The sequence below is a fragment of the Narcine bancroftii genome, chromosome 11 (assembly GCF_036971445.1).
Source record: "Narcine bancroftii isolate sNarBan1 chromosome 11, sNarBan1.hap1, whole genome shotgun sequence".
Lineage (NCBI taxonomy): Eukaryota > Metazoa > Chordata > Chondrichthyes > Torpediniformes > Narcinidae > Narcine > Narcine bancroftii.
In genome coordinates, this window is record NC_091479.1 from 94,938,098 (window position 1) to 94,952,049 (window position 13,952).

Sequence of the window (13,952 nt, forward strand, 5' to 3'; positions counted from 1 at the left end):
GTTTACCCGCCCCCCCCCCCATGAAGGGTTCAAGCCAGAAATGTTCTTTATGTATCCATCTTTGCTGCACAAACTAGTGTTTGACCTGCTGAGTTTCTCCAGCAATGTTTTTATTTCACAGTGTTTGCAGATTTTCATGTTTCACTTCCAGTAATGGTATAGTGCAGCATTGATTTGATGCAGCCCAATAATCTGCAAGTTTCCTCCCCAAGCCACATGCCTGCCCGACTTGGAAATATATCCTGGGCCATCACTAGGTCAAAATGCAAGATTCCCAAACTAAATAGCACTAACCTCAAGGCATACAGATAATTAAAGACAAAAGGAAATGAAGAACAAATATATTATTTGACAAATTGTGTTAGATAGTTGAAGAAAACTGTGCCAGGCAAATTCAGATTTGATTTTCAAGATGCATTTTGTTTTGTCTTGTGGATAATTTTGAACAAGAAAGTGCCAATTAATTCATGAGATGACCAAACCAGTGCACGTGCAGAGAAGAAACAAGAGGAGCTACCACCCATTGCTAGATGTTGATCATGAAGAAAACGATACAGGAATTACATTGAATTGTTTATAAGGCATACAAATATATCGGAAAAACTTGATTTTGTGTGCTATCCAAGCAAGTCAACCTTTACACTGTACACTAGTAATTCAAAAATATGAATCATGGTAGTGTAAAATCAAAGTGCATGGTTTCCACACATCAAAATTATAAATTAACACGCCACTCTTTCAATTACATGCAAATATTAAATTTTCTGTTGGGAATAATTTAAAAATTCAATGTACAAAATTGATTTTTTAAGCTATGAAGTGCAGAAGAGACACAAAAGCCTCAGTTAAAAGAAAAGAACTGCCTGCATTACATTCAAGACAATAGAACCAGGTTAAACTTACTTGGGCCCGCCACACTCAACTGCAGAAGCTTTCACAACAGGGAGAGGCTGAAAAACAACTGGTTCGATGCTCAATGTATTGCCTTCAACAGCTTCAAGAATTGTAGAAGCCAGCTGCAGAAAGGAAAGAATTTTTGAAATTGTTTAAATCTTGCTCAACCAACTTGTATCATATCTGTGTGGAAAATATTGTAAACAAGCCATTTCAATTAACTAATGACCAATTGTTTGCTTATAGTAGAAATCTATAACATTCCACTTCTAATCCCATGAATGAAGTTAATTGAAAGGTTTAAGACAGAGGTATACAATTTTCATTGGGCAAGTCAAATGAGTCAAGGTACAATTGAAAAAGTGTGGAATGTTCTCTAAATGCTCAAAGGTTTGCTTCTATCTCTGAATGAAACAATGTCATAGAACATTACATGTCTGAAATTTGATTACTTTAGGAACAGACTAAAATTGACAATTTCAAGGTGGAAACATGTAGATTGGAAATTCCTCAAGATGCTTCCAATCAAGTTTGCTCTTAATGACAATTTCCACGTTACTCAAGAATATAAATACATGTAATTCTCCTTTTATGCAAAAAAAAGGCAAAAAACGCATAGTTCTGAGTTTTTCTGGACACTCTCAGGTGTTCCAATACGCCAATCAAAACCTGGCACAACACTTAACCATCTTCCTCTCTGAAATTCTGACCTAATTGCATCTGGACACTCTTCAACCACAGGGCATTAACATCAACTTCTCCAATTTCCATTGAACCTTCCCCAGAGTCCATCCCTCGGACTCATTTCCTCCAGATCGCAGTCCCCTCTGTCAGAGGGAGATCCTCCCCTCAATCATTTTTCACCATTTTTTTCCTACCCCTTCACTTATACCCACCTTTAACATCTTGCTAGCCAGTGATTCTCACCCCGCCCCCCCCCCCCTTACATTTTAATGCCTGCCTTTCGCTCATGTCTTGACAAAGGGCTCAGGCCCACAACATTTCTTAATTCTTAGATATTGCTTGATCTGCTGAGCTTCTCTTCACTTTTGTGTATTGTACTCAACCCACCATCTGCAAACCTTCTTCTTTAACTAATCTCGAGCCAAAATGAGAGTTAAAATCCCAAAGTACCAATACAAATCGCAAGGTCTTGATCTGGTGCCCCACAGCCTGAATATCACCTTATAAAGTCCTGGCCTTGCATATTCGACGATTGCACAATGCATAAATGTAAATACAAAAGGAACATTCAGGCCCTCAGCGACTGCAGCAGACCCATTGACCAAGAGCAGCCTCAAAGAATTTGGAAAGCAGCTTGCTGAAGTCTGAGGACTTAAAAACTGACCAGGAATATAGCAGGCATTCCCAGTGGACCAACAATTAAAAAATATTGTTAATGTTAAATTTCTGGTACTAATTATACACTTACTGACTTAGCTTACTCCAAGTTTGAACTCAAGAGATGCAGATTTATAAAAACAAGCTATCGCCTACTCAAACCAATCATATCAAGAACTGCATTGAATTGAGCTGACCTCCTTATCAATTGGTCGAATCCTGTGATGTACTACTCCAAAAATGTTCTGACAACCTTCAATAAAGGCAAAGATAGGGATGAAGCTTTGCTTTGGTGTAAAAAGCTCTGCAATTGTTTTTAAATCATGTCAGATATTTAACAATGAAGTCACTTTGCCATGTTTTAAGAGAAATATAAGAGGTTTTTTTTATAAAAGTAAATATTCATCCTAATGCCCAGATCAGGAATCCACATTCAAATCAAAAGGAACCTGAATTGGAGATGTAGCAGCAGGAAACCAAAGCCCTGCTGAAAGTCCTGTGATAAAGGGGACTCACACTTGCTCTTATATTGGTCATTCAGCCCCTCCTGAATTTTCAACAAACCAGAGATATTCTACAAACTACTTACTAGGGAGGAGCCAAGTACCAATAAGGTTTGCCCAAAAGGTTTTCTGCTGAGACCTGCCCCAATAAAGATCGACTTAAGTTAGTTAAGCCTGCGCAAATCCAACATGAAGAACAACCTATTCAGCAAACACTACGGACCTCATTCATTGCATTACTAACTTCATTGAGTTACATAGACTTAAGCTTCTTACCTCATTTTTTGAAAATGTCAAACAAGGATAGATATCTTCTTTATAGATTCTGTCTAAAAAGCAGCAGGTTTTATCAATTGTTGGTTCTTCCTTCCATGCTTTAAATTCACCAAACAGAAGCAAATCAACCTTTTGCAAAGTTACAAAAGAAGTTGTAAGTCAAGCCAAAGATAAACAATATCTAACTTTGGAAACAAACAAAATTGCCCATACTTTTCCAAACTATTTGACAATTTGAGTTTATTGTGAACTCTTAAATTCATCTCTAAAACTATGTAGTAACCTTTTAACAGCTGCATTGAATGCATTTATTCAGACTGAATGAGGAATTTACAAAATATATTTGATATGCAAAATCTCACCACCCTGCACAAAAACACCCTTCATAATGCTTTTAGTTGATGTGGCATTTCAAATGGCTTTACTTTTGATAAGAATGTCAAGTCTTGGCTCCATAATGTACAAATAACTTGTAGATAAACATTTAAAAAGTCACGTGTTCAAGAATCAAACTCTCAGGTGGCAGAATTTGAAGGAAATTACTTGTATCCTAAGACAGCAAAAAAGCATTGCATAATTTCAAAATGAAAAGCAATAGAAACTTGTATTATTTGTTACTCAAACATGAAACCAAGCGAAAGAAGCTCCATTCAGTAGAGACAAGCGATACAGGATAATTGTATAGTCAATCATATCACCAGAAATGGGGGAGAATAAAGAAGTCATTTTTGACTTTGATTTGAGCACAGGGCAAAGTAAGCTATAAAGAATTCCAAATGAACCCAATTATACTGTTTATTCTTGAAATCCCTTTTTCAAACTTACTTCTTTGCAATCCCTTACAATAGGCTGCACCACATTCATCTCTTGGCTGTTGGTGGCCATGGCACTTGTACTTTTATTTCGAGCATGTCCCTTTTTAAAATTAGGTTTTGCATTCAGTTGGAGCTCCTTTGTGGGTGACGTTGGTGAAGACTGAACAAGTGTTTTCAATGCTGCTACTTCGGCTTGTAGTACATCAATCTTTTAGATAAACATTAAAAAAGAGTCACGTCTTGAAATCAAAGTTAGCTTAGTCCAACAAAATGTAAGCGCAACTGAAATGTGAATGAAACAATTTGTAAAACTAAACAATTTTTTTAAAATATAATTTGAATTTTTTTTTCTACACTTTATTTTTAAATTCAGACATACAGCACAGTAACAGGCCCACAAGCCCGTGTCCCCCGTGTATACCAATTAACCTACAACCCCTGTATGGGGGGTAACTGGAGCACCTGGAGGAAATCCAGAGACACAGGGAGAACATGCAAACAGCACTGGACTCAAACCTGCGCTGTAACAGAGTTGTGCCAACCGCTATGCTAAATATGCTGCAGAATTACAGCACTGCTGAGATTTTCAAACTAAATTCATCTTAATCATGAAAATAATTCTGAGCTTTTATTACAAAAAGTTATCATTTTACCTTGCCATGTGCTTCTTTTAACTGTTTCTCTGCTACAGCTTGTTTGACATTAGCTTCACGTACCATTTTATGGGCTTCCTTGAAAGCAAGTGATGATTTAAACTTATTAGTTCCTTAAGGATAGGTTATGTTCATTAAAACAAAATTAAATATCACTTTAAACTTATTTTTCCCCCACCACCAGTAGAAGAACATTTTCAATCCTCAAACAAACTTGTTGGACACCTGGGGTTGGGAATGAAGTGCGGCTAACGTATTTATTTAAATGGATTTTTAAACATTTTTCAACCCAAGATCTGGAATATTTGCGCTCAGGAATTGAACACTTCCCATTTCAGAAAGCATTGGGTTTTTTTTTCATTCATCCTATCAAAGCCCCAAGAAACAGGAATTGTCCAAAGGTACATCATTAAGAAAGATCATATCACAACCCCAAATTCAGAAGTCCAAAATGCAACAATATGTACCTTTTGTTTTTCAATACTTGTATTATTAACAATGAAATTTCACGTAGAAAAATACAGATACAGGTGGTCCTCAACTTACGACCACAATGGGGACCGAAGGAGTGGTTGTAACTCAGGGTTAGTCGTAAGTCGGAGAACAGGGACCGCGGGCTGACGACGAGGAAGGGGGACCACTGTATACAGTACTTCTAATACAAAATATGTACTTGTACAGTAGTTTTAAAAAATATATTTTTTTTAATTTTGGTTGACATAGGTTGATATATGTTCAAAGTCAAAAAGATACATTACACTTAAATCATACAATTTCATCTGTATTCACATTTTCAATCAAACAAATTACATTGTATTAATATTTCATTATATAAAAAAGATCTAAATCCACTACCATAAAAGCTGTTCAGTAATAAAAAGACAGAATTCTTATCAGAATAATAAATTACCTTATTAGTCAACACTTCTACCTTCATATCAAATCAGAGATTATGAAAGTAATTCAAGAAGGGTCCCCACTGTGTTTGAAAATTTGAATTCAAATCGGAAATTGAGCAACTAATCTTCTCGTCCTCTGGTGCCCTATTCCAGTCCTTCGCTTCCCTGGAAACTGCAGCCCCTCATGGCTGCTGTCGATTAATAGGATCTACCATCTTGGGCGCAGACCCGCAGCATCACCCTCAATAGGCTGTTTAAAGTCCATGCGGAGCCGACGGCATTTAGGTTTAAAATTAACTTTAAAAAGTAAAGAGAAAGTTTGAAATACTTCATTCCAGTATTTCTCAAGACTTGGACATATCCAAAACATGAATTAATGAAGCATCTCCATTGTTGCATTAATCACATCAAGGAGATACATTCGTATAAAAATGAGATAGTTTGACTTTGGACATGTGAACCCAATAGACTATATTAAATTGTAGGAGGGAGTGGCAGGCACATAAAGAAGAGGTATTAACAAATTTGAAAATTACATTCCAAGTTTCTTCAGAAATTAAAAGCTGTAGGTCCTGTTCCCAGGCTTTTTTTTTTAAATATATAAACTTTATCTGAGGGAGCCACTCTTATTCCCAACAACATATCATAAATGTTAGATATTGAATCATTATAAAAAGGTTGTAATTTAAAATTACATCAATGAAATTCTCATCAGTCCTATTAGGAAATGTATGTAATTGAGATCACAAAAAAAATCTAATCTGTAGATAATGAAAAAAAATTAAGCATTTGATCATCCATATTTAACTGAAAGTTATTTAAAAGAGACTCCCCTAGACAAATAAATCTTTAAAAGATGTAATGTCTAATCTATACTATTCTTTCAAAGTTACTTCGATCATGGAAGTTTTAAAGAAATAATTAGAAAAAAAATAAGCCCAGAAGATAGAAAATCTCATTAAACCAAAATGTTTTCTAAATTGTATCTAGATCCTCAAAGTATGTTTAACCACCAGATTATTAGTTAATTTATTTAAAGATAGAGGAAGTGAGGATCCAAGGGAAATAAGAGAACATTTTGTAACAGAATTAGATTCCAAAGAGACCCATATTGGACAGACATCTTTTATTTTTAGTAGCAACCCGTGGGGTTATCCTATGGAAAAAGACCAAGGAGCTTAACTGTGAAGTTTGTCAGATTATGTAACCACTCAGGTGCAAATGTTTTCAAAAAGAGGCCAGCTGGCCAGACATCAATTTCACCCCCCACCAACCACAAACACACCCCCAAATGCAAAGGGTCAGGAATATACTTAGAAAATATTAATGTCAATCTGGACTGGCATATATGAAGTGGAAACCAATGAAAAGGAGACACACACAAGACTAGCATACCACGAGCATAAATGAAAAAGCACATCTGAAAATCAACTTCATCAGATCCTAGACAAAGATAGGACTTTTTGAAGTCTGTTAATTATTCTTTTTAAGATAATAAATTTATTGTCATATAAACTGTACAAAGTACAAATGCTTTCTAACTGTAGATAAACTGGCAATTTGTAAAAAAAGCATACATTAAGGAGATAATAAATATGTGATAAGTCATAAATATTCAAGATATAAAAAGTAGTACAGACGAGCCTTTTTGCGATGTTGTAATTTATGATTATTATAGCAAGGAGGGATTCATTGGAAAGAAACTGTCCTTGAACCTAGAGGTCCTGGCCTTCAGGGTTCTATACCTCCTTCAGAAGGTAGGCGCAGAAGAGGTTGTAACCTGGATGATGGGGATCCTTTATGATATTGGCTGCCTTCTTGAGGCAGCGTGACACATTGATGTCATCAGTGGTATGAAAGTCAAAGCCTGTGACAGACTTGGTTAAATTTGCTACCTTCTCCAAATTACCAAGCTAGTGTGTGATGCAACCAGTCAGAATACTTTCCCTGTAGAAGTTTGATAGAGATTCCAATAACATATCAAATCTCCTCAGACCTCTTGGAAAGTAGAGGAGTTGGTGTGTCTTTTTCACAGTTGCCTCCATGACAGGTCTCTTGATTTATGGACTTCCACACGCATTTGAAAGTACTAAGCCTATCTACCTCAGATAGAGGTGCATATTGTTCCATTTTGCGTTGTTCTGCATTTGGATTGTGGTATCCTCTTTTTTTAAAATGAGTAATCAAATTATGATACAGCTTGTACAAACCTCAAATAAACTAGCTGTTAACTCTTCAAGTTCTTGGCCCAGCTGGTCTCTCACTTTGGATAAGCGCTCGCATTCTTCATCTTTTAGCTTCAGCTCCTGTTATAAAACAAATACAAATTCATTTAATTTAAATACATTATGCAAATTAAGGATTCAACACGCAACTTTTTGAAAAATTGTGAACATTTGGCTCAATTTTGAAGCTTTTTCATTACATTCACTGCACACACAAAATGGGACATGCTGATAATAAAGCACGCCAACAAGCTACATGTGCATATATATATATAATATATATATAATATATATATAATATATTATATATATTATATATATATATTATATATATAATATATATATAATATATATAATATATTATATATATATATTATATATATATATATATATATTATATATATATATATTATATATATATTATATATATATAGTTTTAAGCTACAAGTTGAAAACAAGAGAGAAATACATCTCCCTAAATTTTCCAAAGCAGTCTTATCCTGAAGTATGTTTAAAAAAACGTCCAAGACATCAGACTACCCTTTCCTCTGCCACAAAGCTTTGAAGTATTATTCCACTTTGAAATCGCACAACTTTACAGGCTCAAAAAAAAAAAAACACAATAGACCAGATCATTTATACTGTACTGAGAAAAACTGAATGCATTAATGCATTTTAATTCCTGCAATAATGCATTTTAATTCCTGCTCCTCCAATTTTTTCTAGAGGCTCACTTTTTTGAAAAACTTTTCACTTATACCATGTTCATCGCATCCCAAAGCTTGCCTTTAGTTCCTTTGGTTCAATAACCTAATAATAATAACCTAGTTATTTCTGCTCCCTGGATCTGAATACATACAAATTTTTTTGCTCATACTTTGATGAGGGCTCAAGCCTGAATTTTTTCCATTTTTGATAGAAGGACTGAAAGATCTGACTGCTTTACCAGACTTCTAATACCTGAAAAATTTTGCTTTGCCACAACATATCTGAACAGTCACTGCATGTACACACACACACTCCATTATGCCAACAAAGTGATAATAGATCACGAACAAAAAACAATTGACATTAGTTGCACAAAGGTGATATGTTTGTAATGAAACAGGTAAGTACTCATTGCAACATAAAAGCAGATGTACCCTCTGAGCCTTCGCGAGTTCTTCTTTCAATCTTTCATAGCCTTTCTCTCTCACTTCCTGTACATACGGGCTTCTCAAATGAGATAGACTGTCTGTACTTTGGTTGAAGATATCCTCTGCACATTCTTGGAGCTCATTTGCTAGGACACCTTGTAAAAATTCCACTTCTGCACGATGGTTTCCAATAGCACTTGTCAGTTGTTTTGGTGAACTATGGACACTTCCCGAGGTAGCACATGGCATTGAAAATTTATTGCTGGAATTAATAAAATTGTGAAAGACGACAACTTACAGTTTCATAGCATAAATAATTTGCAAAAATAGAACAGCACCAGTAACAAAATAAATTCAAGAGCAGAAGTAATTTGTGAAAATTCCAGTGGAACTGACAGACTCCAGTAGCCACTGATGGTAAAAATTGGAAAACCCCTGAATTAAAAATACATTTTTAGTACTTGAAAGCTCCAGAAAACAAACTTCAATCTTAAATTGGGTAGATCAAATATAATATGAGCAGATGCTAAAGGTATTTCTGGGTTAAAGCTAACATCAACTGGAGGTGCACGTTGCATTTTGAACACAAAAAAAGGTGGCAAAAAATTGATGTCTCCTTCGTTATCTATTATTTATTTGTGTCACCATTTGTTTTCCAAATTTCTTCTCCTGAAAGCACTTTTATTTTTACAACAATTACATAACCAGATATGCCCTCTGGTGTATCATCCAGAGGACTCTTTTTTTAAAATTGTGTTAACTCGTAAATGATTTCTAATTGTGATTAATAGCAATAACCTAATGATTATAACCTAGTTATTTCTGCTCCCTGGATCTGAATACATACAAATTTTTTTGCTCATAGCCTGAAACATTGGTTATATTATATATCTTTATCTTTGGTCTATAAAGTACCCTCTTTGGCCTGCCAAGTTTCTCCACATACCAATTGACCTATGGTCACTATATAATTTGGACCTGGACTTTCTACTTAATTTCCATTTTAGTCACTGGCCAATTATTAGAGCTTTAATTCATTAAGATATAACCTTTTATGCAATGCTTGATGGTAATGGAAGTTGAAGCAGAGAGGATAAGCAAATGGCATGGGTACAGCAAATGGAAAAGTGGGAAAATGTGAAGACATCTATACTGGCAGAAAGAAAACATTTAAATATTGAAAGACTGAAAATTGTAAGGGGTCAAAGGGATGGATGCCTATGAACACCAAACCAATAAAAGTTAACATGTCAATGGTGCTGACAATTAGCGAGGCAAGCAGGCCTTCAGGTTATAAGGGAAAAAGCTATCTTATCCCAAACACAAAAGGCTTTGTCAAGGTCTAATGGTGTATGGTTCAGATCTCCTTTCTCAAGGAAGGATATACTCGTGACAGAGGGAGTGCAAAAAGATTCACTAGTGATATCTGGGACTGATAAATCAAGGGAAAAGAGGAGTCAAATGGATCTGCCTATTTGTGTTTATTTATTATGCAGTTGCAAGTTCTGAGCCAATATCAAGGATAAAGGCAATGCTTCAAAATTGCAAGTAACATTTAAAATTCTAATCAGCCACATTAGATCCAAGTGTAGCATATACATTGATTATGTACAATTATTCTACTTGTTTAAAAATAGTGTAGATAAAGCTAGCATTTGAACACAGAAGTTAAACGTACCTGACATTTCTCGATTCTCCGCTGCTGAGGTTCTGAGAGGAAGGATAAATTGGCTGTGTTGGAAGGTCTGCAGCAATCAATGTAGAGGGTTGAACAGGGGATGAGTTCACCAATGAATGAGGATGATAGAGAATTCCTGAGGCTGCAGCTTCTGTGGTTTCTGGTTGAGACAGTTCAGGAGAGGAAGGCGAAGCTAAGTTCACTTCATGGAAGCCTTCGAGTGTGTTGCTTGCCATAGCAGTAGGTTCATTATACAAAGCTGCGTGGATTTAAAAAGCGAGATATGAAAATTTCAAAATGGAATGTAAATTTCAGTTAAATCTTCAGGCGATGCTGAAAAGTATATATTTATTAAAAGATTTTGAATTAATTAAAGTATCTTTCTTTGGCTTGGCTTCGCGGACGAAGATTTATGGAGGGGGTAAAAAGTCCACGTCAGCTGCAGGCTCGTTTGTGGCTGACAAGTCCGATGCGGGACAGGCAGACACGGTTGCAGCGGTTGCAGGGGAAAATGGGTGGGTTGGGGTTGGGTGTTGGGTTTTTCCTCCTTTGCCGCATCTTTTGAGGGGGAGGACGTGGAGGGGGAGGATGTGGAGGGGGAGGACGTGGACCTGTCCTCGGGCCTGCGCAAAGGAGCTTTTAGGTGGAGTGCAGTGTGCGCAGTACTGGCCCCACCCTTTACACCCATGGTTCGTGTGCCGTGGCCGAGCAAGCTGGGACGTGGCAGCGAGGTTCTTGGGTCGTAGGTTTTATATCGGAGTGGCCTTCTCCTATAAATACCAAATTTACAGAGCTTAGTGACATGAAAACAATATTTGAGTCTTCAAAATAGTATGGCCCAATGTTGTTGCCTCAGTTAGCATTTGGATCATATTTTATGCATCAATGTTTGATGATCTTGGGGTGCGTCCACAGCTTCCCGAAAGTGGCAAGCATGTCTTCAATCTTGGGAAAAAAATTAAGTTTCCAAAATCATATGGCAGCCCCATAAAACTTTGGTAAGGCCACATTTGGAGTATTATGTGCAGTTGTAGTTGCTACATTACAGGAAGGGTATGGATGCTTTGGAAACAGTGAAGAATTGTCTGGATTTGTGAACATCAGCTCTAATAGTGATTCCCAAAGTGAGCACTAACCACCCCCCTGTGGGTGATGAAAAGATCCAAGGGGGCAGTGAGGAAAAGGGAGGTGTTCCAAATCTTCAATCTTATTATTCAGTCTGCGGCAAAGTTTAATGAAGAACCCAATGTAGTAATTTACTGGCCAGTCTCAGGGTGGCAGTAGTGAGCAAAACAAATGGCAACAAGTTCTTGCACGAGCTAGTCTCCGTGGTGTCATTAACTCCCTACTCAGTGCTGCCACTACCCCATCAGCGCCACCACTAACCCCCCCCCACCCCGCTCAGTGCCGCCACAAACCTCCCCACCCCGCTTAGCGCCATTATATGGGGGGGGGGCGCTCGGGTTGTGGCCCAAAAAAATTTGAGAACCACTGAGCTAAAACATGAGTTTTGAAACATTTCGATTGCATTCTCTGTAAAGTCAGGGGTCGAGAGATGACACAATAGAAGTATATAAAAATGTAAAAGTCATAATCCCCAGGGTCGAAACATAACACGCTGGAGGGGATAACTTTAAGGTGAGAGAAAGTTTAAAAAAAGAGTTGTGTGGGTGGGCCTGATTTTAAGTAAACATATGATATGCATGCATTGCCAGGGAAAGTGGTGGAAACAGATAGGATAGCAAATGTTTCAGATGCATTTAGACAAGCACAGGAACAGGCAGGGAACAGAGAGATAGAAACCAAATGCAGGCAGATGGGATTAGTCAAGTTTGGCATCATGGTTGACACAGATGCTGTGGGCCAAAAAGGCCTGCCCCTGTACTGCTCTGTTCGACATTCTAAGATCATGGCCGAACTTCTGCCTCAGTACTAACCCAGGATCCCTTGAGATCCGCTTCCGACAGGCACAAATTCTGCATCCAACAGACGTACAATTGTGCAGGATCAAATGAAGCTAACTGAGCAGCTACAATAATACTGAAAGATACAAATTGGAAACAATGAAACCTTCAATAAATAAATAAACAAATCAGATTTTAAAATTCATCAGTTGTCAAATGTAGGGAAGTTGAAATACTTAAAATGAGTTTTAATGAAAGGGGCAAAAAAAAAATTTCAAACAAGAATGATACATTTTGTAGCCATTTCACATCTCATTTAGACCAAATGCACCAAAGCAATGATATTTGCAGGGCATTTGACTGCACGACTAATTTGCAAATCCATTAAGTGACTGACTGCAGCTGCAGCTTATGATGGCTACATTGACAATGACTTTAGAAGTTGCATGACTACATCAATCCCAAAATAGTTATTGCAACGTTCACAGTGGGATGGCAAAGACTGTCAACAATTTCAATGTTATACTGTAGATCGCAGGAACTGTAGCCACTACCAGAGCATTTGAAACGGCATTGATCAGCTGTAGTGTCAAGGGAGAGCATGACAACCGTTTATTATCACATCAGAAATAAAGGGTGATAATTAGTGGAAGGGCATTTTAATAGCACATTTTCAAAAAGGCCCTCATTATTTTCTAAGCTTCTCCCTGTGGTCTTAAAGTTTGCTTTCAAATGATCTTGCATCAATTGGGAAATGAGCAATAAAAGCACATTTTGCATCATAGAAACTGAAGTCCATAAACAAGTTGTTGAAATCTGTTGTTTTGTGGACTATTTAATTGCAACTCAATTATTTTTATGTACAGTAACCACCCGACACACCTTTTTGAGGATTTGTTAATGAATTTATTTTTATTGCCAGCTGCTACTTATTACACTGTGAATGGGGATTATAGCAATAACAGCTTTCAAATGTACACATTAGATGACTCTCTAACATAGCAGCTGTGAAACAATGTATTAATGAAACCACTTTTACATTTGAAATTTGTACAAGCAGAACAAAAGGAGTGAATTGTTTATACTGAAGTAACTGCAATCTATTTGAAATTAAACACATACGACTTTGTGAGAGCAAGTGTGCATTCCAAATGCTAAGTAAACACATTACATAGTGTACTCTCGAATCACATAGAACAAGAAACTCCAAGGTTCAAGGTTGCACTGTGCCAAATTATAGAAGTTCAGTTGTAATTCAATTGACAAAAAGAAAAAAAAAATGGGTGTGCACACAATCTCTGCTATAAAATGACAACACTGCAATACAAATACATATTCTAAGTGACAATGAATTCCTTCTGAATAACCTCTACCAGTAGAGCAGAGTTTCAACTAAAAGGAAAACTGGGTTGGGCTACCATAACTGCCTCAAGTTATTTTTTTCCATTATTAAAACTGAAACTGAAATAAATCTACATTTTTCAAGGGCCTCTAATGTTCAGAGACTTTTTTTAAAAAGAGCATTAAAGGTTTCATTGCCAGTAATGCTGGCGGCTAGGAGATTGACATTCTTCATGCATCCAAACCAGGTAAGCACTGGCAGGCAAGACCTTGACCTCACGCATTCA

General features: G+C 36.8%; 1 protein-coding gene across 2 annotated transcripts in view; it reads right to left on the reverse strand.

Annotated features, from left to right (window-relative positions):
• The window catches only part of rab3ip (RAB3A interacting protein (rabin3)), a 28,182-nt gene that overhangs the window by 4,365 nt on the left and 9,865 nt on the right, over positions 1-13,952 (reverse strand). Inside the window, exons 2-9 of one of the 2 annotated variants that reach the window (XM_069904076.1) lie at positions 12,358-12,460; positions 10,421-10,679; positions 8,749-9,004; positions 7,592-7,687; positions 4,483-4,560; positions 3,840-4,037; positions 3,015-3,143; positions 904-1,016 (exon numbers count right to left, since the gene is read on the reverse strand). In XM_069904076.1, coding sequence (XP_069760177.1) covers positions 904-1,016; positions 3,015-3,143; positions 3,840-4,037; positions 4,483-4,560; positions 7,592-7,687; positions 8,749-9,004; positions 10,421-10,656 — 1,106 coding nt within the window. In that variant the 5' untranslated portion in view covers positions 10,657-10,679; positions 12,358-12,460. The remainder of the gene's footprint in view (positions 1-903; positions 1,017-3,014; positions 3,144-3,839; positions 4,038-4,482; positions 4,561-7,591; positions 7,688-8,748; positions 9,005-10,420; positions 10,680-12,357; positions 12,461-13,952) is intronic. The other variant, XM_069904075.1, reaches the window with a different exon arrangement.